Here is a 25,766-nt window from a genome sequence, read left to right on the forward strand (position 1 = left end):
AGCTAGCACATATTAACTGTATGGTTTGGAAAGGAATTTAGTTTCTTTGTGCCTAAATTCCTGTTCTAGTACAGCATAACCATTGGGCTATTATAAGTACTAGACAACGGGTTACTACAGCCAGAACCTGTAGTGCTAGGGAGGTCTACCCATTTGGAGTATAAGCAAGATGCATGCAGGTTGTAAGTGAGAAATTCTTTTGGAGTGACAATTTGTTCTAGTGGTGTGAGGAGCACTGAACTTCTCAGGACCTAGAAATCAGACACATCCTATAATCCTTAGACTATAATCCTGATAAATTTCAGAAAGTCCCACCGATAAAAACAAACAAAAAAAATCAAACGTGGGAAATGCATGTGTGTATCCTGGGAGTAAAAGAGGATGATAAGTCATAGTAAGAAGATGGATGTTTCCTTCCTAACCTTGCCAGAAAGGAAAGCTCTCAGTCTAATGGCTTTGGTTTTTTATTCCCTTTTTTTTGGGGGGGGGGAGAGTTTACCCTCTGTTCCTTTGACTTACCTGTCTGGTCTTTACCTTCCTTCAGGTGCACCATTGACAACCGGGTCACCCGGGTGGCCTGGCTAAACCGCAGCACAATCCTGTACGCTGGGAATGACAAATGGTGTCTGGATCCTCGCGTGGTCCTCCTGAGCAACACCCAAACCCAGTACAGCATCAAGATTCAGAATGTGGATGTGTACGACGAGGGCCCGTACACCTGCTCAGTGCAGACAGACAACCACCCAAAGACCTCTCGGGTCCACCTCATTGTACAAGGTGAGTGGAGCTTGTCTGAGAGGCCTGGGTAGAAGACTGAGAAAGCTGTTATTAAGGATTCTTACTGTGATTCCCAACAGATGAGTTTATTTGTTCTGCCCACTGAGGACACCTTTTGGGTTGTTATTTTGTGTTTAGAAGCAGAATTTTTTTAAGTAATTTGCCCGCTGATTATAACGAGATTATTTCCCCTTTTTGTTTTTAGTCCAATAATGTATTTCCTAGAAAATTATCTTTTAATTATTGCTTTCCTTGGCTTTCTATCCCTTAAGCATGTTTGAAAATGTTCCAGCTAACTGGAAGCTTGCTTTATTTTATGACCAGCATTTGAATTGTTGTCTGATGCTACACATGTGCCCTGCCCTCAAGCCAGTCTTCAAAGAAAGCAGAGCCAGCCAGCATCCTAGGTTGCTTACAATCTTCCCACCCAAACCCACTGCTGCCCTGTATGTTGTCTCTTCTTATCTACCAGGCTCATGTTTTCAGCCCCGTGTCTTTCCTTTGGAACCAGGCTCAGATAGTCTACCTCTTAGGGTTCCATAGCATTCCTCCCTGTCTTCCATATTCCCAACCTTATATATTTGCTTGGGTTTTTGTTGGAGCAGGGTTTTGTTTGTTTGCTTGTTTCTTTCTTTTTCAGTATATTTCTCCAAATTCTGCTCTTTGTTTCCTCAGAAACTAATCCTGGGGATACGTATTCATTTCTTCCCACAGCCAGTACTGGTCCTGGGGCACTTAGAAAACACTTTACAAGTAAATATAATCCTAGTTAAAGAGTAAGAGTTTTAGAGATACATTGGACTGCCATTTGATGGAGAGAGGCTTTGATCAAGTTATCACTGTGCTTAAGGGGTTTCTTTCTGTAAAAATGAGGTCCATGTGGAAAGTTGGAATGGGGATCACATCTTACACACATAGTCTGTAGAACTTAGAAGAAAACTTTCCTCATAGAAGGGCAATTTACACGTTACTTTTGTACTATCTTATGTTCTTTTCTCTTTTCAAATACGGTTGTTGTCTTTTCACTTTTAAATACCTTTTACAGTAGATTAAATGCTCACTTTATCATCACAAATAACAGAAATGCTAGCTGCTGCTCTGTTGCAGGTTCTTCCTCAGCCTTGTGCCAGGCTCCTTTTCTCCAGCCACATAATGCAGGTGCAGGGTGGTGAAGACCTTCCTGCAGCTGCCCTACTTGTCAGCATGCTTGAGATGAGCAAAACGCTGGGCGTGATTTGGTTAACAGAAAACAGGGAGGGATGTGGCTTGATAAGGAAGGATCATCAGAGCTAGAAGCATCAGCAGGGATGGGAAACCATTTATCTGCCAAAATCCATTTGGATATTTATAACATTTGCTAGCCATTCAAAATTATCAATACAGGAAGATGGCCCTAGGCAGCTGATGAGAAACACATGGGTCTGGCCCATCGAGTACCAAATGATTTAGCTTGTGAGGCATTCCTCAGTCCTGAACAGAAAGCCACTGCAAAAGAGGAAAGACAGAAAAGCATGGATAGTAAATTAGAGTTATAAAGAGCAAAATAGGGTATGTAGTAAGGGAAGGAGGGCACAAGGAACAAAATGGACCCCCCCCAGTCCTGTCCTAGGGAGAGATTATGCTAGGGGAACACTGGTGCTCACACCAAAGTTTTTACATATTATTTTTATGCTTTCTTCATGAAAAGAAATTTTGATGGCTTTCTTTCTTTTCTTTGTTCTATTAATGAGTATATTTTTCAATCTCCTATGGGCAATTCTGTATGTGTGTATGTGTGTGTATGTGTGTGTGTGTGTGTGTACAAGAGTGTGCACGTGTATGTGTTCAATAGCAGGATTTGAACTCAGAACCCCTCACTTGTTCAGCTCCTGACATTTCAGAAATGTCTGAATCCAGCTTTGTCCTGGTTAATTGAAGATAGAGCCTCTTGAACTTGTCTACTCAGGCTGGCTTTACACTGAGATCTTCCAGCTTTCAATCTCTTACGTAGCTAGAATTATAGTCATGAGCCATCAGCTCTACGCCAAATATATTTTCAATAGAATAACTTAGAAGTTATCAGTGAATGTCCTAAGTCAGAGAGTAGGTATTGCTACATGAGATTTGGGGTTTGGGTGTGTCTTCATATTCAACAGAGACTATATTTTCATTGTAGATCCACAAAAAGTTTAACAATCAGGGCTGGGAAGTTGGCTCAGTGGTAGAGTGCTTGCCTTTCATGCATGAGGCCCTGGGTTTGATTCCTCAGCACCACATAAGCAGAAAAAGCCGGAAGTGGTGCTGTGGCTTAAGTGGTAGAGCACTAGCCTTGAGCTGAAGAACTGAGAGACAGTGCCCAGGCCCAGAGTTCAAGCCCCACAACTGAACAACAACAACAAAAAGTTTAACAATCACCAGTCAATAGGGTTATCTGGTACATTCTCTGGGGTACTATGTACAATACATACTAAACAGAGTGTTTCAAATCCTTCCTAGGGCCAAATATCTCATAACAGCAATGAAAAAGTAGAAATGGTAAGACAGTTGCTCTTGGAAGCAGTGCCTTTATGAAACTGGAAAACAAGAGGAATGAAAAAATGCTAAAAAACTTTCTTATAAACCAGAAACCGCTTTTTAGGTCATTTTTCTCTTCTGTCACCTTTTCACATGTACCCACATGATTCTGCCCTTAACACTTAATAGAGTGGCATGTATAAATTGAATATTTAGTTCATGCTTATTGAAACAGATGGCTAGAATTATAGCACCAAGATCTTCTATGGACTCCAAGCATTCAAGACTGAGTAGTTGGTGTTGGCGGGGGGAGGTGATGGAATGGTGGGGGCTGCAATCGACATCTTTCTTCACTCACGTCCAAGCTAATGGAAAATGTCTAATCCACAGCTAGGTGTTTACACCTGTGACTTGTTAGGTGCCCTCGTAGCTTGACACACCACCTGGAGTATTGGAATCGCATCTTGGGCTAATTTTCAAATGCTGATGGGTATATCGATCTAGAAACAAGCTGGGTTAAAAAAGGCATTGGTCTTGTACACAGACTCAGCCCAAGCTAATCCGCTGTCAATATGCCTGGACTGAGTATTATTGACACTTTAATGAATACAGGACCATAGTGTTTTCAGAGCCAACTAGTCCTCCCTCTTCAAAGCAATCAGACAAACTAAATAGAGCTAGGCTTCTCTGTTTTCTATGTTGGAAGAAGATACACTAACCATTGAGGATTAAAAAAAAATATGTTTATCTTGGGATCATTTATTACACAGAACAGAGACACTAGCAGAATGTGACTATCTGGATTTAAGTTGCTTTTACAACTCTTAATCAAATACTGCTAGCATGCAAATCATTTTACCTACATATTGTTTTCAAGATGGTTTTTAAGGCCATTAAGCAAAATAAAAGAAATTCAGCAGTATCAACAAAAAAACTGTGATAGTCTGACTATGTGTTTATGTCTGTATAGTCAGTATCATTTATAAACAATTCCACACAGAAGTAGGTAGTGGAATTTTTACAGTATTGTACAACATATTTAAGGTCTAGAATTAATGGAAACATCCTATCTAATTGATCATTATTTTGTTCACATTGTTTTCTTATTTCCAATGGAGGAGCTTGAATTCAGGGTCTTCTTGACAACCATGATACCATTTTTATTTCAACCTGAGAAGTGGGCCCTAAGCCCTTTCTGCATAAAAATTCCTGCCTTCCTTCCTATAATCAGTGTTCCCTGAGAACTAACTCTGGCAACATGTACCCTACCCAAGATAGAAGATGAATGATGGAAAACTACTCTTGACAAGCTTGTTCACTCTGTGTGGAGAAGATGGAATTGTGTAACATTTAGCTAAGCCATCCCTAAGAATTTAGCTTCTGGGAATACAGATGTCAAACCTCCTCTCCAAACACTTTTGGAAACACCTGAAGTATGTGTGGTCTTCTTACTTCAATGATTTCTGATAAGACATTTAAAAGTACTTAGAAAGAACCCAGACTAAAATCAAACTGGTCCATTTATGTGGCAGGCAATGTCCATAATGCTGCTAAGTGCTGCATTTTACATTAGTTCCAGGACAAGCAGCTAGGATGTAGGGGCTGTGGGCTGAGAGGTGAGTGATGTGGAATGGGAGCTGTGATCTGAGTGCTTGCAGCTGAGAGGTGAGAGCTTGAGGCTGAGCAATGGAGTCTCAGGGGCAAAGGGCTTGCTCAGGGCTGGTGGCTAGAAGCCCAGGGCTGAGGGCTGGTGACTAGGGGCCCAGGGCTGAGGGCTGACAGTTAGCCCAAGCCTCAGGGCTCTCCTCTTCCTTTCCTTTGCTTCAACATTAAGTACCACTTACCATCTCCTAACTCTTAGTTTTTCTTCTTTGTTCTCTGGGATGTTTTTTGTGCTTTTTTTAAAAGAAATCTTCTGATAATGTCCCATATCTTTGTGGCAAAGCACAAAGTAAAATGCAGAGCCCTTTTTTTTTGTCTTTTATCAGTTTATCTCTTTACCTACTAAAACTAGATATTTTAGTATTAGAGGTTTTTGTTAATTTATTTGTTTGTTTTTTGAGAGCTGTAGGGTTGTATCAATTTCTCCATATCATTTCTGCATTCCTGTGGTACGGAGTTGAGAGTTGAGGGTAGTTCCGAATCAGGATGAAGCAAGGCCTAGGCTCCATGTAAGAGCTCTTGCTTCTTACAGACAATAGGCAGTAGAGGAAGTTGTAGGAGTGACTGTGAAGTAGAGGAGAGTACCATCAAAATAAGGATATATGTCCACGCCCATTGGTCCAAGAGTAGGAATCAAAGAAAGAATTGGAGACAAAAAGCTCAGTGTATGCAAAGGACGTGGGCTCAGCTGGAGGGAAAGGTGATGATGGCACTTCTCAATAGCATTATGTACAGGCAGTTTTTAGGGGAGCAGCAGCTGAGAAAGGATCGGGCTGTGGGCTGGAGACACAGCCCAGACAATCACATGGGCAAGTTTCCCAAGCAAGTGCAGAATAAGAGCCAAGGAACCAGTGTGAGAGGGATGTAGGTTAAGAAAGTAGAAGGAAAGGACACACTGAAAAGAGAACCAAGCTTAGCAGCTACTTGCTACAGTGATCATTAATTAAATTAAGTTGACCAAACATCAAACAAAATGCAAGACTTTTTCAGTCATGTAACCCTATTTCCTGTGCTGAAGTATTTACATGCAGTGAGATATAAAATATCTACATAAACTTACATCATTGAGCTATAAGTAGGTACCAGTAAAGACCTTCCAGGATGACTAGAAGATTTTTCCCATAGCTAGAAGGGACAGATGTGATGTGGAAACGCAAATAGAATTTTGGAGAGAGGATGAAAGAAAAAGATGATGATCAGCTGCGCACCAGCGGCTCATACCTGTAATTCTAGCTACTCAGGAAGCTGAGACTGAGGGTCACAGTGTAAAGCCAGCCAGGCTGTGAGACTCTCATCTTCAAAAAACAACTGAGAAAAAGCCAGCAGTGCCTCTGTGGCTCAGTGATAGAGCACTAGCCTTGAGCACAAAGAGATTCAGGGATAGCACCCAGGCCTTGAGCTCATGCCCCAGTACTGGGGGGGAGGAGAGAGAGAAAGAGAGAGAGAGAGAGAGAGAGAGAGAGAGAGAGAGAGAGAGAGAGAGGAGGAAAGGAGGGAGGGAGGGAAAAAGAAAGGAAAGGAAAAAGAAAAAGATGGTGATCATTTAATAAAAAGCAAGAGAATCATTTTAAGAAGGTGGGAGACTGGAGTTCTTTTCTTAGGTAGGACAGAGGCTATGCTATCCAAAAATACGAACAGGAAGAATAACACTCAAAGATTTGCAAATCCAGTTAGACAGCCAAAGCCCAATCTTTTTGGGGCAGAGTAAGGGAGCACTAGCTAAGATTTATTAAAATTTGACTGTAATGATTTTTTACCCCTTTGGCCTTAGGGTTTCCTGCTTTATTAGTATAATTAATAAGTGGGTTCTTCTGGAATCTCTAATTCTAGAAGGCTTTTCATCTTCTTGATACTTTTGCCAAACCAAGCTTTGAGTATACCTACAATGACCATGGCCCACTTCCATTGTCCCAAGAGGAACCTAGGAAAACACACAGAGGATAAAAGACTCAACAGGGCAGAATTGTTTGCCAAATTACAGGCAGCTTGGGAAGGTATCTCAAAAGCCCTATTTGTGTTTGTACAAACCTGGGGACACAAGTTTAGCAAATTGTGTTGTGATTGTTGGCAGAATGCTAGCAAAGGGCTTCCTTATCAGAGCATAGAAAACGGACTTCTCATCCTTGACCAAGGTACCTGAGGAACTTTAATCTCGCTTAGAGAATCATTTGCATGATAGATAATAGGAGAATGCAGAGCTTATAAAAACAGAGATATTAGTATAATAATAGTAATAATAATAACAATAAAAGCAATTGGCCTCTTTATCAGTTTTCCAGGCCCTATCTAGGATTCTCTTTTGTCATTGGAGCATCTAACCACCCCCTCCCTTTTGTCTGGAGAAAATGAGTTTTCCTCTATTCTTCAGAGGCAGAATTAATCTGAAAATCCCTGCTATTGTTTGATAGTTAATTACCTGCCTTTGGAGTCAAACAGTTTGGAAGCTCAGGTGAAAGGGGGACGGAAACACTCATACCTACGGAATGGTGGAATGGCATGAGGAAAAGTAGCCAAGAATGTATATTGGTATTCATTCCCTATGTTACTGAAATTCCTGGGAGAAAAGGATTGGTCTAGCAGACTACTAGCCAGCCAGGGACTTGCAAACAATAGAGCTTTGGCCACATGAGTCTTCACTTTTTTGTCTGTTTGTGTTAGTACTGAAGCTTGAATTCAGGGCCTGGATTCTCTCTCTGAAAGTTTTTGTTTTTGTTTTTTACCCTCAAGATTAGTGCTCTACTACTTAAGCCAGTTTTTTTGTTTGTTTGTTTGTTTTTGTTTTTTGCTGGCTAATTGGAGATAAGTCGGAAGGACTTTCCTGCCCAGGCTGGCTTGAACCTCAATCCTCAGATCTCAGCCTCCTAAGTAGCTGGATTACAGGCCTCTGGTACCTGGCTTAGTCTTCACTTGGTATTTATTATATCCAAGTTCCTAATTCTCTCCCATTACCTACCAGATATATACTATCACATTACTTTCCAATTTTGAATAATTTAATTGACCTCCTCAAATTGAACTCATTACTAAAATTAAGACAACAGGAACCATAACTTTAAATTTCTAGAAACTTATACACTGTAGATGCCATTTACTCTGAACCTGAAGGGAAGAACATTTAAAACACAAAATATCAAAGGGAATGGTGGGATCGAAACCTTACTTTGATAGCAAAGATTCCTGTCTCTCTAGGCATATCAAACAGAAGACATGACACCCTCTTAGAACTGCCAGGCTCCTACAGAACTGAGAAGATCCTTTACCAACCATTTCTAATCCAAGCCACATCTGGATGAATTGTTGGGGGAAGAAAAACGTCATCCTTCAATTCCCAAGTTACCTTCTGAGTGTGCCTGTGTGCTTCTATAGTGGCCTAGTCAGGAAGGCTCACTTGACCTTCCCAGTGTTCTCTCCTTTTCCTGCTTTATTCCAGAGAGACATGAAAATAGTTTGGTCTGGACATAAGAGTCCACGTCTGCACTTGCTAGAATACTGAAAAAGCAAGGAAATTCAATTCCACTATAAAATTGTACTGCTCCTCAAAGCACCCTGGGGAATGGCAAGGAAGTAGGGCATGTTACTTGCTGGTAATTTGCAAAATGTAGACAATGTATGGGCTAGGCAACTCCTTTCTAGTGGTATGGTTTTTCTTAGTCTCCTGAAGCAGCTATGAATGTGGAGGGGAACACTTGTTAGAAAGGCTAGACCACTAGTCCCATCTGTCAACCCACAAGAATCACTCTCTGTCTACTAAGCTAAGCTGGGTGGAGTATGGGGGACTAAGGTGACCTCAGCAGTATGTTATGATTAAAATCGTGTGGTCAAATGAGTGCCATTTTCTATGCCTTCTGGTGTGTTCAAGAGGAGTCATCCTTCAGGTTTTCTAAGTCATCCCTCAGGTTTCTACACCTGCTTCCAGGAGCTCCCTTGTCAGAGAAGTAGAAAACCATTAGGTTCCTCTGCTCAGGCCTTGCACATACGGGATGTTTGGTCATTACAGAGTTCAAGAGACACAGACTGCACTAACAGGAGGCTGTAGCATCCTTCCTGGTAAACAGTCAGGGCTCCCTAAGGATATTCAATAAGCAACCACCAAATGTGTTTTCTTTTTTAAAAAAAAAATTATTGTGAAAATACCATACAGAGGAGTTACAATTACATGGGCAAGATAACCAGTACATTTCTTATCAGGCATTGTTGCCTCCTCTTCGTTTACCCTTCCCATCCCTTCCCATACTCCCCCCACCTCCCCCCACCCGATCCTCCCCTACCCCCACCAAAGTTGTAAAGTTCGTTTTTTTGACATAACAACTTGTACATCTCCTTGTTGCAATGGGTCCACCTGTATCCCTATTTAAATGATTTGGGTTTTTTTCCCCTTAGGTGATTTTCTCTAGGCAATTTGAGCTGACTCAAAACTATCTCAGATTTCCACACCACAGGATAGAGAAATCGGCTCTGATTTTTTTACTTTATTTTTTCTGGATCTTGATTCCTTCTGCAGCTTCTCGTGAGAAAGGTTGTCATTTTGTTTTGGGAAAAAGACAAATATCAGATCTAAAATATCAGCATTTTAAAGGCACTTCCCAGTAGCCTCTCATTCCTCACATCAGAGGTGCTGATTTATTCAAACTAACTTGAAGGAAGTATTCTTCATGTGTTTATTTATTTTTAACATTACCAAGGATTAAAATCAGGGCAACAACACTTTCTAGGTCAGTGTTGTAATACTTGAGCCACATCCCTAAGCCACTTTTGCTGTAATTCATTTTTCCTATAGATTCTTGTGTTTTGCCCCAAGCCAACGTCAGACATAAATCTACCTTTCCTACTTACACTTCCTGAGAGGCTGGAATTGCAGGCTTTTGTCATTATACTTGGTCACTAAAATATTCCAAATGAAAGGTTTATAGGAGTGCTCTGTTATGGCTCCACAAGCAATCAGAACAGACCTGGCTAATCGTAGAATACATCCTTATTGTCATATTCCTAAAGATAATAGTTCAATAGTGTGTATATAGTGTAGGTCACATTTACATCATGTATACAATGACTTCAGGGACAGCATCATTGCCCACAGTACCATCACTATTCTAAGGAAACACTTAAGTACTTGAAAGATGGAGAGACTTTTGAACCATTCTTTTTTTCTTGATGAAGTTAAAATATTTCTGAGGGCCTGTGTAGAGAAGTTGGTGTAGAACACTCTAAGGCCTCCTGTTGTTCTTTAAGGATTATCAATGGACACTTTTCTTATATATTCAATGGTAATTGGAAGCCAGGTACTATAAAACGCAAAGCTCCTGTTAACATTTCTATCCTTTAAGTAATCCACCTAAACACTAACAAACAAGTGTCTTATTAAGGTATCAAGGATTGGGAAAATAATGAATTTACAGAAAGGAGGTAAGCTACAAAGTGACATTTCACAAAGATCTTCACTTAAGAGTGGAGCTCAAAATCCTTAAGGAAGAGATAGCATCTCAGACAAGAATAATGGCCATGGAAAACCTTGAGGACCGGATGCAGTGTGACATGTTGGAGGAAGAATTAAAATATTAGCATTGTCATGGAGCAGTTTTGGGGTGAATTGGCCAGACTTATAGCCAGAAAGGTTGGTAATATCTCCGTTTTGTGTAGAGCCATGTAGATTTTCCACAAAAGACTAGGTTTTCCTTGATACTTGATAAGAAGGCTACTTCTGTTCCTTAAGGAAATGTGCATTATCTTTTCTTTTTCTCGATAATGGACAAGTATGTGAAAGGGTATCAATGGACTCGAACGTGACAAACACCTGGGTTAATAAACCTTGAGGTGAAGGAGGAAGTCTATTCTTCTATGGACTTTAAGTGGTGAAGACATAAAGGGACAGCTTGCTGATGACCTGTCCAACATTGAGATAGATGTGGAAGGACTAAGTGTCTGTTTACAGTTGCTGTTACCATGTGAGACTTTCTTCAGAGTCCATCTCAGGTGCATTTCTTTACATAGAGTGCAAAGCATTGAGTTTTGCTGTGACATTGTGCTGATTATACCAGACAAGAGGAGGCTGCTGCTAATCATAACTGGCAGGAAGGGGACCCATAGCCTAGGTCACTGGTAGATCCCTTTCCCTCTTCCCACTTCCAATGTCTCTAGGCTGTTTAAAAACTTTAAGATGTCACCACTTGGAGTGTATCATAAGGTTTACATTCCTGATGGATGTTGTCTGTGGTAAATTAGCATTTCACACTTGATGGAAAAAAAATCCAGCTGATGTCTGCTAGTGTTTGGCTCAGTGGTACAAAGCTGTGACCGTTTTATTTATTTATTTTTTTTGCGGGGTGGGGGGGGGACGATGTTTTTCTTTGATTTTTCATTTCATGTTATTTGAGAAAGAATTTATTGATTTAAAATTAGGACAGTTTAATTTGGTGGCATGTTTTCTTTATGTCTCAATTATATATTCATGTCTTTGTGGCAAACTCAGCTGGTGGGGGATTAAGAATTCAAAATAGAGGATTTTCACTTGGCAAGTCTTGCTTTCCACTGTGATTAATTGGGAGTCCGCACAATGAACCCGGCATTGGCTCCTTTAGGGATTTAATAGCTCCGTAGAAAGACGTGAATTTCAGGATTTAGGAGTCTTGGGTTCCAATTTGAATTTTGATAATAATTACCTGGGAAAATGACCTACTTATTTCAACTCTTCTCAATTAGACAATTCGTTGAAATGTCTGATAATCTGATTTAGAAGAAGCGATGGAATAGATACTGGAGAGCAGAACAGTATTTACTCATGATAGAGCTTTTGCTTCTGTTTATTACAGTCAGCCTCCTGTACACAGATCCCATCCTTTGTGCTAGTAATCCCTACCTGAGCTACTGCTGATAGATGTCTGTGTTTCCAGGAACAACCTGGACCATATCCTCTTTTCCCCTTCCTGATCCATCATCTAGTGCTACTCATTCTCAGCTTTGTCCTGGTGCTGTTCCTCAGCTCTGTCACTACCCGTGCCATTTCTTCTCACACATTTGAGCATGTTTTTTTATGGTCTTAGAATCCTAAAATCTGGTCTTTAGAGATGAGGCACTGTGCTAATAATATGGTCCCTTACTCTGAGGGTGCTGGCTGCTCTTTCTTCTATTGTGAGAAAGGAAGATCAGAAAATTGTTTTATTTACTTTTCACATATACATAGATGAATCTCTTGCAAATACCAAATAATGATAAATGAAGCTGGTTGGTGCCTGTGACCAGGGTGCATAATGGGGCAATATCAGCAAGTACAGGGTAAAAAAGCTGCTTCTAGCCAGACACTGGTGGTTCATTCCTGCAATACTAGCTACTTGGCTGAGATCTGAGGATCCTGGTTCAAAGCCAGTCTGGGCAGAAAAATCCCTAGAGGACTCTTATCTCCAATTAACTACTCAAAAAACTAGAAGTGGAGCTGTGGCTCAAAACTGTACAGTGTTAGCTTTGAGTAGAAGAGCTTAGGGACAGAGCCTATGCACGGATTTCAAGCCCCACCAATGGGAAAACAAAGAGTTACTTCTAGTGACTCTTATGAGACTCCAAGGTCCTAAAGATAGGGTCCTTTTGCACATTTAAGAACAAGATTCTGTTCTTCCTGAAGACCAAACCGAAGGCTTTAGAAATGGGTAGTCCAGCATTTCTCTCCAGACTGTCAGAATGCAATGAAAAGTAACTGCCCACACCCACTCTGCTTCGTTCATCCACCCTTTTTGTACTTCCAGCTAGAGTGATTTTTTTCAAGACTTCTCCATAGCTCAGGAGAGACAATTTCTTCTCAAGGAATTGATACCAGCTCAAGGGACTAGTTCCAGGAAACCTCCACATATCTGGTTCATGTCACACCTCTGTGTCACTGTTTTTATTTTAGTTTATTTCACTATTCATGTTCTTTCTGGTTGCATACCCTTTGTAAATTCTTTCCCCTTTTTCTTGTTCCAATGAACCTTATTTTTCCTACAAACATTAACTCAAATGCCAGTTCTACAGAGATCATTTTTCCAGGCCTAGCATTATCACCTGTCACTCCTACTTTCCCCAAGAGTTAAAGCTCTGTCCTTCCTAGTTCTTGCCACAGTGAGAATGTGTGTGTGTGTGTGTGTGTGTGTGTGTGAGAGAGAGAGAGAGAGAGAGAGAGAGAGAGAGAGATGACTGGGTTGTGTCTATTTTGTATTCTGTGCCCAGTGCCTGGAATTCAAAAGATATTCAAGGACAATTTGTTGGATGATGAATGGACCTATAGAGTTTCTTTATAAAAATAAACAAAAGTATTTGTCTCTGTTTTATTTATTACTTGTTGTGGTAGGCTGAAGAATGGCCAAGTAAAGATAACAGATCCTAATCCTTAGGACCCAGGAGCATACATTGAATGGTAGTGATTTTGCATGTGTAATTAAATTAAGATAACATTATCCTAGGCCCTAAATATAATCACTTGTGTTCTGTAAGAGGTAGGGTATGGGTGGTAGGGAGGAGATGGCTGGTGATATAAACTGGAAAGCAATATGAAAACTTGAACAGAGATACTTGCAAACACTGGCTTTGAGTCTTACAGTGATGTGCACTTGATCCAAGGCATGTCAGCAAGCACTTAGAAGAATTGTGGATCAGTTTTCTTCTGGGGCCTCTGGAGAAAGCACTGATGTCTTGGTTTTATCCCAGCAATGGATGTCCAGCCTCCAGAACTTAGAGTGAATAAGTTTCTGTTGCTAAAATATTTTTACATATGCATATATTAACAAGTTAATGCCTTCTAATGATTTCTTATCTCTCATATATAAATATATAAATATATATATATACACACACACACACACACACACACACACACACACATAGAGACAAGTATTTCCATATTGTTTACCCTCCATCATTTTCTTTCCCTCTCTCCCCTCCCCTAAAACCCCTAAAGAGTATCATCACCACAATCAAGGTCTACATATAAGTATATATAGGTGTGTGTGTGTGTGTGTGTGTGTGTTTGTCTATAGTCTATATTCCACAAATGAGTGAAAGCCTGTAGCATTTAGATTTTGAGTTTGGATTATCTCACCGATGACAACATGCTGATCCCCAGCTCCCTCTACTTTCCTGATAATGACATACATTTCTTTTTTGTGTGTGTAGCTATATAATCGTCTATGGCATATTTCTATCTTATACTCTTTATTCATTTATTGATTATTGTGCACCTTGGGTGAATCCATCATTTGGCTATTGTGGAAAGTGCTGCAATAAACATGAGTGTGTAAGTATCTTTCTTGAATATTGATTTAGACCCTGGATATATGCCCAAAAGTCTTTTTAAAAAGTGGCACTTGCAGTCAAAATTTTAAATCCCAATAGATGAAATTAAGAAAAATAAATAAACCCTGATATTCCAGATCTGCTGGAAATTTTGGTTTTTATCACTTTAAAAAAATATTTTTATTACCTTTAAGGAACTAGACAACGAATTACCATTCAACAAACCAGTTCATAAATACAATGCATCTTGATGGATATAACCCCTTTAATTATTCTGACTCATTCTTCCCAGCCCATCCCCTTCCCTCAATTTTCTTAGCTTCACAGGATATGCATTGGATAGTATGATTGCATTCTCCCTTCCTCTCTAGACTTCCCTTGTGCACCTTTCAAATGCCAGTTTCCTGGTATTTATTTTATTGAACTGTGAGTTAGTGTTTCTAAGTAAGTATACTAGTTTAATTCTCCCCTGCAAATGCCGTATTCCAGTTAAAACATGTGTGTGCACTTGTATATAACCCAATATGTGATTATTTGTGCAGTTATAAATTGGTTCTATCTCCACATACAAGAGCGAATCCCCTGCTTTCACTATATTTGATGTCAGTATAACTTGTGGAGGAGATGGGGAAAAACCAGTTGTTTAAGGATACAGGTGGACCTGTTGCAACAATGAGAAGTACAAGTTGTCATGTCCAAAACAAGCTTTACAATGTCGGTGCGGGGGGGGGGGGGAAGGGGGGGAAGGAGAAGGATTGGGATTAGGGGAGAGGGGGGAGGCTGGGAAGGGATGTGAAGGGTAAACCAAAGGAGGAGGCTGCAATGCTTGGTAAGAAATGTACGCATTACCCTGCCCATGTAATTGTAACCCCTCTGTACAGTATGTTCACAAATAAAATTAAATTAAATTTAAAAAAAAGAGCGAACATGTGCCCTTTGTCATTCTCAGCCTGACTCCATTTAACATCAGCTTTCCAGGTCCATCCATTTCTTTTCAAGTGATGCAATATCATTCTTTCTAATGAATGAGAAATATACTATATACATGTCACATTTTCTTTGAGAGGTAAAGTAAGTCTCATGTCTGGGTCTGTTTCTTTTTGTTACAATTCAGCATCCATATCTTCAAGTCCCTGATTCTATGTCATTATATTGGCCCTTCATATCTGCAAGCCTAGGTTCACAGATTCAACCAACATTGGATTGAAATCAGAGACAGGGTACTGTCCCAGTATCTCAGTGGTAAGTACTTGGCTAACATTCTTGAGGTCCTGGTTCCATTCCCAGCATCACAAAGAGGGAGAAGGTAGCTGCCACCTTGGTCTCTTCGATTGCTTTCTCTAGGATAGGGATCAGAGGCTCGGATCAGGGATAGGATAGGAAAATATTCCTATCCTAGGATCTTGGAGGGCCCAGGAACCACACACAAATCCCAGTCTATCTTGTTAAGATCTGAAGCTAGGATTGATTTTCCTATTTTTAAAATGTTTTAAAAGAAGAAAAAAAATGTTACTAGTTTTTGACAAGGCCAATAATGCTTGAAATAGTTTCTCTCTGTCCCCTTACAGCACATATTTTCTATCTCTTGCTGGGAAGATGTTTAAATAGTCTCTTGAGGAGAAGCCAATAGGGAAGGAACTCCAAGAGCCTCTGGGAGAGAGCCAGTGGGAATTTGCAGCCTTTTCTTGTGTGTGTGTGTGTGTGTGTGTGTGTGTGTGTGTGTGTGTGCATGCCAGTACAGAGGCTTGAACTTGGAGCTTGAATGCTGTCATTTAGCTTTGTCCCTCAAGGCTGCCCTCTATGACTGAGCCACACAGAGCTCCACTTCTATTTGTTTTAGTAATTAATTGGGGATAAGAGTCTTGTGGACTTTTCTGACCCAGCTGGCTTCAAAACCGTGACTTCAGATCTCAGCCTCCTGAGAAGCTAGGATCACAAGTGTGATCCACTGGCCCCTAGCTAAATTTATAGTCTTAAGGGAACAATAGTGAAAGTACAATTTCTAACCCCAGCTCAGCCCTCAGAGGCTTGTAGCCTCATCTGATGTTGGCTTGATTCCTCCTGATAGACATTGAGCTGGAACTTACAACTAGCTTCCCCCCATCCCCACCCTGCCACACACAACTGACTTATAGAAACTATGAGAATCAGTAAATATTTAAAGCTTCTAAATTATCTGTTTATCTTCAGGGAAAAACATGCATCTGTATGGAACATGTGTAAGCTTTTATTTTCTTGTCATTATTCCCCAAATAATAAGTATTTACATAGCATTTACATTACATTAGTTATCAGTAATCCAGAGATCATTAAAGAAAATGCAAGGCTGTGCATGGGTTATTTGCACACAGGACACCACTTTCTACAAGGGACTCAACTATCTGTGGATTTGGGCATATCCTCGGGGTCTTGAATACAACACTGGAGAATACCGAGGTGGGATTGTGTTTCTTCCAAAAGACTTCCTTTTGGAAATCCACCTTGTCATGATAAGGAAAGTAGTGGATACATAGGTGTTCCATCACTCTGACATGGATCAATTCTCATCTCCCAAAGCAGCTCAGCCAATCGTGTTTTAGAGCCACCTGTTATCAGAGTGTGTGCACATAGCAGGCAGGAGAGTGAGCATAGCAGAGGGGGTGAGGACACAGGAAGGGAGTGTGCACATAAGGATAGGGGTACACACAGGGAGAATGGCCGTGCACACAGGGAGAGAGGTGCGTAGGGGAAACGTGAGCGTAGAGGAAGGGGGTATGCAATCAGGGAGTTTCCGAATAGGGAGATTATTAGACACACAAATAGGGAAGCATTTTACTCTGGTCTGATCCTGTGTTGTCTCAAGGGTCCCCAACATAGTTCTTCATTATGATGTTCGACTCTGGTACCTTGTCCTCTTTGGCTCATCTGCTTTCTGTTCAACTATGGCTCAGAATTTCCTTCTCACCTCTGCCTTTATTTTTCCTGCTTCTGATTTTTCACTGCCATAGGCCCTCCCCATCTGTCATCACGCCTCAGTTTTACCCTCCCAGAACACAGCTCTGCAGCCTGTTTTCCCTTCTGCCCCTGCTCTGCCCTGCCCTGCCCTCCTCACAAGCTCCCATCACCGATGCACTGGGCCTTGTTTGTTTCTCTGCTCAAAGGGCTCCTTGGTTTTGCCTCCAACACTTTGAGCTCACATTGCTATTGTGAGGAGGTACCAGGGGACCAGATAACACTTTTTATTTATTTATTTTTTCACTTCACTTAATAAGCACAACTTGAAATTAAGCTGAGGTTTCATTCACATCATTTCCCTTAGGAAGCCTGCATCCAGTCCCAGGAAAATTCTCTTCCTGCACTGGGCAGGGAGGGAAAATGCATCGTTTCAAGTTTCTTTGCTGAGACTCAGGTTGCATCAGAGTGCATCATCTCTTTTGCTTTGTAAGTTTGTGTTGTGTGTGTGTGTGTTTGTGTGCGCGCACGTGGTCTTTGTGTGTTGGAGCACTTCACATGCGGAGTGTTTGTGTATTAGGGCACTTTCCACTTGTTTGTAAATGAGCATTATTTTGCAGCTGGTCATATGCATAAAAGACCAAATATGAAGACCACAGAGGGAGAGGGCTTAGCCATGTGGATGGAATGGCCTTGGAACTGACGCTACCATAGGATTTTGATGCTCTATGTACCTCTTCACCGTCCTGCATCCTGGTCATGGGCAAGAGTATGAGGAGATAGGCACTTTCTGAAGCACAGTAGCAGCCAAGGACAGAAAAAATATAGGCTGGGTCTGACTTTGGTACCCTAGTTATACCTACAGGCCTCCTCTATACCCAGCTTTGCCTCCTCACCGTGTGGCACATGGGTCACTTTGCTGGTCTAGTCATGAGGACTGCAAGTATAGCTCCTTATCTCATGAAATTAATAGAGACAGCTATTGGAGGCAGCATCCCACAAAGCCTCCAAATACTCCACCTAATATTTAGAGTGATAGCTATACCTTACTGTGTAGTAGCCAGGAACTACATCAAAGTCTTTATGTGCAACATATTAATTTTCAGAAGAACCCTGTGCAGCAGAGGCTTTCTTAGCCTAACTTTGGAAACGAGAAAGCAAGCTAACCTGGGCAGTGTTACACTGATATCAGAAGGTGGCTGGCAAGAAGCTGTGCCCAGCCCAGTGGAGACAACCTCCCCTCTGTGAGCAGAAGCTCAGGTTAATATGGCTGAGGTAGACTGTTTCCCTCTGAATAACTGATCTTGCAAGTAGGATCAGGGGCTCAGAGCAGTTCAGACATGGAAGCTACTTCAGAGGCCACCTCTCGGTGACTTGCAGTCACTTGAGCTATGTTAAACAATACCACTGTTGACTTTCCCAAATATTTTGATTCAACTTATTGGAGGTAAGGCCACTGCATCCTTATTTTTTTAAGTCACTGGGTGCTTCTATTTTTTCATCCATGCAGGAAGCTACTGTTTTGACATTACTGATGGGAAAATATGAAAATTAGTTGCCTCTTCATCCAAGGCCACACCCCTGGCTGAAGAGAGTATTGCTAACTATTCCTGTCTTCCATCCAAAACTCATTGACTTGTCACTGATTAAATGCATTTCTTACCTTATGTATGTGAGGGAACACCAAATTCATGATGGATGAGAATTTGCACTGAGATGTGACACAAATGCATTACAATAATAGCAGTGAGGTCTTTAAAATGAGAGAAGTAAATCTTGTCTTGAGGAATTGTTGCAGGGTGTTGATATGGGATGATAAAGATGCCATATCTAGTTCAACATACAGTAATTTTCTTTCCTTTTTTCTTTCATCATTACTTATCTTTTCCCCATTCTTTTCCCTCTTCTTCTCATCCCCTCTCCTCTCCTCCTTTCCCCGCTCTTTCCCTACCTTTCCTCCTCTCTCCCCCTTCCCTCCCCTTCTTTGTATGGACATTTTCATTTAAGTCCTACTAGGTATTCTTTTGAGCTCAGGTGGCAGTCATGAGTAATATCAACTTCAAAGTTTTAAAACCATTGTATAAACTGAGTGTGTTTCTTTATTAGCTTATAAACCCATTGAAAATGGCCTGGGCTGTTAAAATACCCTGAGCAATCTGACATTACCATAGGGCCTCAGCAAGCGTTTTCTGGGGGCATGACTAGCCATAGGTTGGTTGAGAGAGAGCTGTGATTTACGTGGAGGCTTGCCCTGACAGGCACTAGCATTTTATCACAGGCTGAGGGACCTCATATTCTGCTTCCCCAACTCCTTGTGGATCTTATCATCAAAGATGATGTAGAGATCATTATGATGCTGATGAGGGGACGAAGATTTTTATTAGGAGGCATCATTGCTTATTATTGCACTAGAAAGGGAAGTCCTTGTAGAATGGCGCTCAGGTTCTATAGATTGAGTCCTTTGGCTAGTTTCATACTTCTTGTTCATCTCAAGTTTCCCTTTATCTCCCTAGATTTTTCCTATAAGGCTGCTGCATCCCCGGCTTCCTTTGGCTGATTGGCCCCTTCCCTCTCACTCAGGCTCCATAACATCCAATGACCCACCCAACCCTTCGCTTTATTTACTTGGGTTTCAGTAAGTATAGCTACCTCTGCCTATCCAACTCTAGAAAGCTGTATCTGTTAAGAACATGATGGAATCTGAAAGTGTTACAGTAAGTCCAGAATTGAACAAATGATCCTACTCTGCCTCCCTTACCATACAAATTCCTCTTGCTTTTGTATTAGCAATCATGAAGAATGGTCAAACTTTATATCCAATTTTCAGGAGAGAGAATTAGAAGTTCTCTCTACCTCTCCCCATTTTTTTTTGTGCCAGTCCTGAGCTCGGGGACAGTATCTGAGATTTCTTTTGCTCTACTACTTGGGCCACAGCTCCAGTTTAGGATTCTGGGGTAGTTGATTGCACATAAGAGTCACATGGACTTTCCTACCCTAGCAGGTTTTGATCCTCAAGTCCTAGCCTCTTGAGTAGCTAGAATTACAGGTGTGAGCCACTGGCACCTGACTAGAGGCCATTGATTCATGTCTTCTAAAGGAAGTGCCTTCACATACCAGTCTTCATGCACTCCAACTTCCCTGGCACTGCCTTGGCTCTGTCATTCACTCCATTTTACCTGTTATCAAAATACTGTCACCTGTTCTTCCCTGTACACATTTGGTCAGTGGCCAAAGTAATGAGAATAGGAAACATTGATGGAGTCTTTGCCTAAAGTAAGAGCTACTTAGGCTTAATTTACAGAATCTGATTCAAATCTCACGTCAACCTTTGACATAAGTGACTTTGTAGATGAAGAAACTGAAGGTTGAGGGGTTACAAACCTTTCTCAAGGTCACCTAAGTAAAAAATGGTGTTTGAATCCCTTCCTGCTATGAGAAGAAGCCCAACCATCCATCACTGAGCTCTTTAGGAGGCTGAGCATTCTCTGCTTTCTCCAAAGCATCTTCCTGCTAAATGCTGCTTCCTGCAGAGAAGTTTTCCTTCTGTTATTTCTGTTTGGGTTGCTTGTCTCCTCGGCAATGTTGATTTCATTGCATTTTCATAATATTTCATGCTTTAATTTAATTTATTTAGTGCTATTGTACAGTGCCCTGAGCACCTCAGAAGAAGCAGGAGTTTTATAAATAAAATTATTATTACAGCTGCTCTGATAGCAGCCCCTGAGCTATTTAGTGAATATGTCAATTACTCTCAGTGTGGAAATTTTTTTTTCACCTAAAGCCTTTTATGGCCTAAGTTCTCTTTGGCTCTTCTGCTCTATCTTGCTTGCTGTAGTTCTGAAGTCTTATAGCATTTCCCATTACTACCCTCCCCAGCATTGGAAATCCACACAGCACCTCAGCAGAAGTTTCATGTTCTGCATTCAGGAGAACATGACCTACTTTCTTTAACCTTTTCAATCCCAGAGGTTCTGAATCCCATTTGCTAGACCTATCATGTCAGTTCTGCAGTGACCCAGGCCCTCCCTGCCTACTTCATGCTAAATAAGACCTTGTTATCTGTTGCTGTGTGACAGAAATCTCCCACAATATTCTAGAGCTGGATACAAATTGATCACAATATTATTTAGCTCTGAAAACCTCAATACTCTAACATGCAAGGCTTATTTAGGCCTACATTTTGGCACAGTCTCAAAAAAAAAGAAAACCCAAAGAAAAGGAATAGGTAAGAGCCACTGACTCGGGTAATCTTAGCTACTCAGGAGGCTGAGATCTGAAGATCACAGTGTGAAGCTTCTGAGGATCACAGTGTGATGCCAACCTGGGTGGAAAAGTACCTGAGACCTGAGACTCTTATTTCCAATTGACTGGCAAAAAGCAGGAAGTAGAGGTGTGGCTCAGGGGCAGAATACCACCTATGAGCCAAAAAAGCCAAGGAATTTTACGCAGGCCCTGAGTTCAAGCCCTAGTATGGGCACATACAGAAAAGCCTACTTTCAAGATTCTACTTGCTAGACTGTAAGACATGTGAAAGTAATACTATCCTTCATATAGTTTCAGCCACATGTTTAGTGATTTACAAGACAAACCTGTGGCTGCACTAGGATTACTCCTAGGCCATGTCTGAATTTGTGCTATTAAATTTGACTTTTTTGGGGGGGTCGATCCTGGGGCTTGAACTCTGGGCATAGGCTAGCACTCTACCACTTAAGCCACATGCCATGTCTGGTTTTCTGAGTGGTTTATCGGAGATAAAATTCTCATAGACTTTCCTGCCAGGGCTGGCTTTGAACTTCAATCCTCAGATCTCAACCTCCTGAGTAGCTAGGATTATAGTCATGAGCCATTGGCACCCAGCACTAAATTTGACCTTTTACCTCAAACTCATCTCATTCATGTATTCTTTGTTATTGGATTTTGCTGGTTTCCAACATGGTCCCATGAGTCCTGTCTTATCCTTTCCTAGTCTCTCTCATCCATCAATTCAATGAAAATAAATTAAGCAAGTGTTATATATACTGTTATGTACAATGTTGAACAACCTGACTGTTCTTCCCTTCCTCCTTTTTAAGAGTCTGAGTTCTTCATTTCTTTGGTTCTTTTTTGTTTGTTTGTTTTGTTTTTCGATCTTGACCTGCCTCCCTTTCAAGTACCTATTCTCTTCATCACATACAGTTTCATTTAGGATTTCTGAAGACTTTTCCTTATTAACCAGGAGCAATACACTGTGCTGTCTCCATTCAGTGTGATGTTTTTTAATGAAATAAATGGAAGTAGCCAATCTGTCCATTATAAATGAGTTCATTCCTATTCAAGCAGTGGCTGTCACGTACCTTGCCCAAGGCTTCTTATGTTATGAGCAACATATTGGCTTCAGTTGTCTCTCCTTTTTCCCTGCTACATGGGGAGCTATGGATAGAGGAAAGACAAAATAACTCATGAGAATATATTGTATTATACTGTGCAGCATTCCACTCTCAGGAAACACAATGACCTTCTTCAAAGTAGGTATGCACAATCTTCTCTTCCTGTCAGGTGGAGGTGGTTGAGTAAGCAACAAGTATTCTTCCTTCTAGCCAACTAAGGAAATGAACCATAACCCACAAAACTACATCAGAAATGAATAGATAGGTAGCAGAAAGCCTGTTGTGTCCCCAATAGGAAAGGTAACTTTTAATGAAAAATGACTAACCAGAAATATTCAAATAGCTAGTAAAGTTCCAACTCAATGTTCCTTCAGCTAAGAAATTCCTTTACAGTCAACATTGTAATCAGAGGGAACCAAGTATTGTTCAGAGCAATCAGAGAACAAAGTCTCTTGCATTCCTGGACCAAGGCTTCTCATCAACATATATTAATCAGGCAATGAGAGTTTGCATTTCTACTGAGTGCCAACCACAGCTCAAGATGCTGCTGGTTCTATTCCAGTTCCTTATTTCATGTCGAGGTAGCCAGCACAGCTCATCAGATATCATGTGTCTGGAATACATCAAAAGAGCTCCCATTCTTCCCCTCCCTCTTCTCCCAAGGGACTGTGGACTTTGATGGCTCTGTTGAGTAGATCAGGATTATCCTAGGCTGCTAATTGAAGACTAGCTTGGTCCATTTTCTTTTAGTCTGTTGAGTATCTCATATCACTTTCATTGTAATTCTGTGTCAGTCTTTTAATGAAAGTGGCCAGCAAGCCCATGAGATAACAGAATAGGAATCAATGGGACCTACGATTGTCTGCATGCCAGATTCTCCTGTCAGCCTGGTATCCCATCCATCCTGCCAACTCACCCTCCTCTGGGACTGAGACGTTTGAAAACAGTGCAGCAGCCTCATCTCCCGGGCAGTGTTTTTCTCCATCATTTGCTTTATTAAATATTGATTTTCTGTTGCATTATTAAACCTTAAGTCCAGAGCATAAATTCTGGGCTGATACTTTAATCTGGCTCTCTTCATTTTTTTTTTCTTTTTGGCTCATAGAACTGATTTTCAGGCCAGATCTCCTGGGGAATCTTTAAGTCAACTGAAGGCCTGAGAGAAACCTGTCTGCAGGAAAGGCAGGAGCCAAGAGTTGAGGAGTACCTGGCCTTGCCAATGCGTTACAGAAGCCACCATGCTTTGGGGGAAGTAAACCCTTACTCTCTGCTTGTCCTAGATGTCACAGCCATTCCTGATGGGGATTCAGATGGTTGCACAAGGAAGGTTTCTTTTTTTTTTTTTTTAAGATTCACACCCCATAACAATTGAGTAACCAGATGGTATGCTGAATTGATTTTAGATTGGACATCATGGAGCTCCAGACATTAGCAATCCATTATCCTCCACACTCCCTCTTTACTTTTGGTCTCTATTCATAAGAATTGAACCAGGGATTCTAATCCCTGGAATCTTTGGCTTTATACTTCCTCTGGACATATGGCTTTTTGTAGTTCTTTTTTTGTTTGTTTTTTTGGTGCTGTTCCTATGGTTGATCTCATGACCTGGGTGCTGTCCCAGAGTGCTTTGTTTTTTTGCTTTTTTCTTAAGATAGGATGTTACCACTTGAGCCACAGCTCCACTTCTGGTTTTTTGCGGTAGTTAATTGGTGATAAGGTTCTCATGGACTTTCCTGCCTGGGCTGTCTTCAAACTGTAATCCTTAAATCTCAGCCTTCTGAGTAGCTAGACTTATAATGTGAGCCACTGGTGCTAGACACTTACTCTTACTTGTTCAAGGCTAGTGATCTACCACTTGAGTCATACCTTTTGGCTTTGTGCTGGTTAATTGGAGATAAAAAGCCTCATGGAAGTACAAGTTGTCATGTCCAAAACGAGCTTTACAATGTCGGTGCGGGGGGGGAAGGGGGGGGCTAAGGAGAAAGAAGGATTGGGATTGGGGGGGAGTGGGGAGGCTGAGAAGGGATGTGAAGGGTAAACAAAGGAGGAGGCTGCAATGCTTGGTAAGAAATGTACACATTATCCTGCCCATGTAATTGTAACCCCTCTGTACAGTATGTTCACAAATAAAATTAAATTAAATTAAAAAAAAAGCCTCATGGACTTTTCTGCCAGAGGTGACTTTGAACTACTATCCTCAGACCTCAAACTCCTGAGTAGCTAGGATTACAGGCATAGGCCACCAGTGCCTGGCTGAATGTCATGGGAATTTCATGTTACTATCTTTACAATTTCATCTCCAAATTGATAATTCTTTCTATACTGGTTCAGAGGGTAGGTAAATAATACCATTCAAATGACTACTCGGCAATAGGCAAGTATCTAGTTACTCATTTCTATATCCTTCAACAGTTTTCTGTTACATACGTACAGGTACACATACACACATACACATTCACACCCCTACATCCTTCTAATGTCTATTTCTTGTGTCTATTTCTCTAGAACCACATAGAAGAAAAAGAATTCTTTGTAGTGAAATATGCTTCACTTTTTTTTTTTTTGGTGTCAGTACTAGACTTGAACCCAGTATCTGTCCTTGAGCATTTTTGTTTAGGGTTAGTGCTGTACCACTTGAGCCATGGTGTCGCTTACTACTTTTTTGTGGTTAATTGGAGATAATTATTGTTTCATGGACTTTCTTGCCCAGACTGAATCAAGATTCTTAGATCTCAACCTCCTGAGCAATTAGGATTGCCAGCATAAGCCACTGGCACATGGCAAAAACCCTTGACTTTCAATTAAGAATGATTTTTTTTTCCTGCTTTTGAACTCAGGGATTTGCATTTGCTTGGCTTCCTTGCTCAGCTGGCTTACCATTTGAATCACATGTCTAGCTTGGCTTTTTTCTGGTTATTTTGGGGATGCAGTCACACAGAATTTTTTTTCCTCTTAGGTTACCTTCAAACTGCAATCCTTCAGATTTCAGTTTCCAAAGTAACTAGGATTATAGGTATGAACTACCAAGACCAGGGCCTGCTTAAGAATTTTGAATCATTCTATTTCTGTAAAGTTCTACAGGGTATAGGCAAAGGCAAATGCCAGAATACTGCATATATTGCTAATATTTAATCTCTTAGAATCCCAGTTTTCTCATTTATAACGACTTGAGTATAACCACTCATCAGTTTATTGTGAAGGAAGACTCGAATTAGGTGAAATACCTAACATTTGGAAGCACTCAATATTGTGTTTTTTTTCTTTTTTTCTGATTCAATTGAA

At 40.9% G+C, this 25,766-nt stretch overlaps 1 protein-coding gene across 4 annotated transcripts in view; it reads left to right on the top strand.

Annotated features, from left to right (window-relative positions):
• Positions 1 to 25,766, top strand: part of Ntm (neurotrimin) — a 1,030,143-nt gene that overhangs the window by 841,723 nt on the left and 162,654 nt on the right. For all 4 annotated transcript variants that reach the window (XM_013009574.1, XM_013009576.1, XM_013009575.1 and 1 more), the window contains one exon: positions 545 to 777. In XM_013009574.1, coding sequence (XP_012865028.1) covers positions 545 to 777 — 233 coding nt within the window. The remainder of the gene's footprint in view (positions 1 to 544; positions 778 to 25,766) is intronic.

The sequence above is a fragment of the Dipodomys ordii genome, unplaced genomic scaffold (genome assembly GCF_000151885.1).
Source record: "Dipodomys ordii isolate 6190 unplaced genomic scaffold, Dord_2.0 Scaffold10, whole genome shotgun sequence".
NCBI classification, from domain to species: Eukaryota; Metazoa; Chordata; class Mammalia; order Rodentia; family Heteromyidae; genus Dipodomys; species Dipodomys ordii.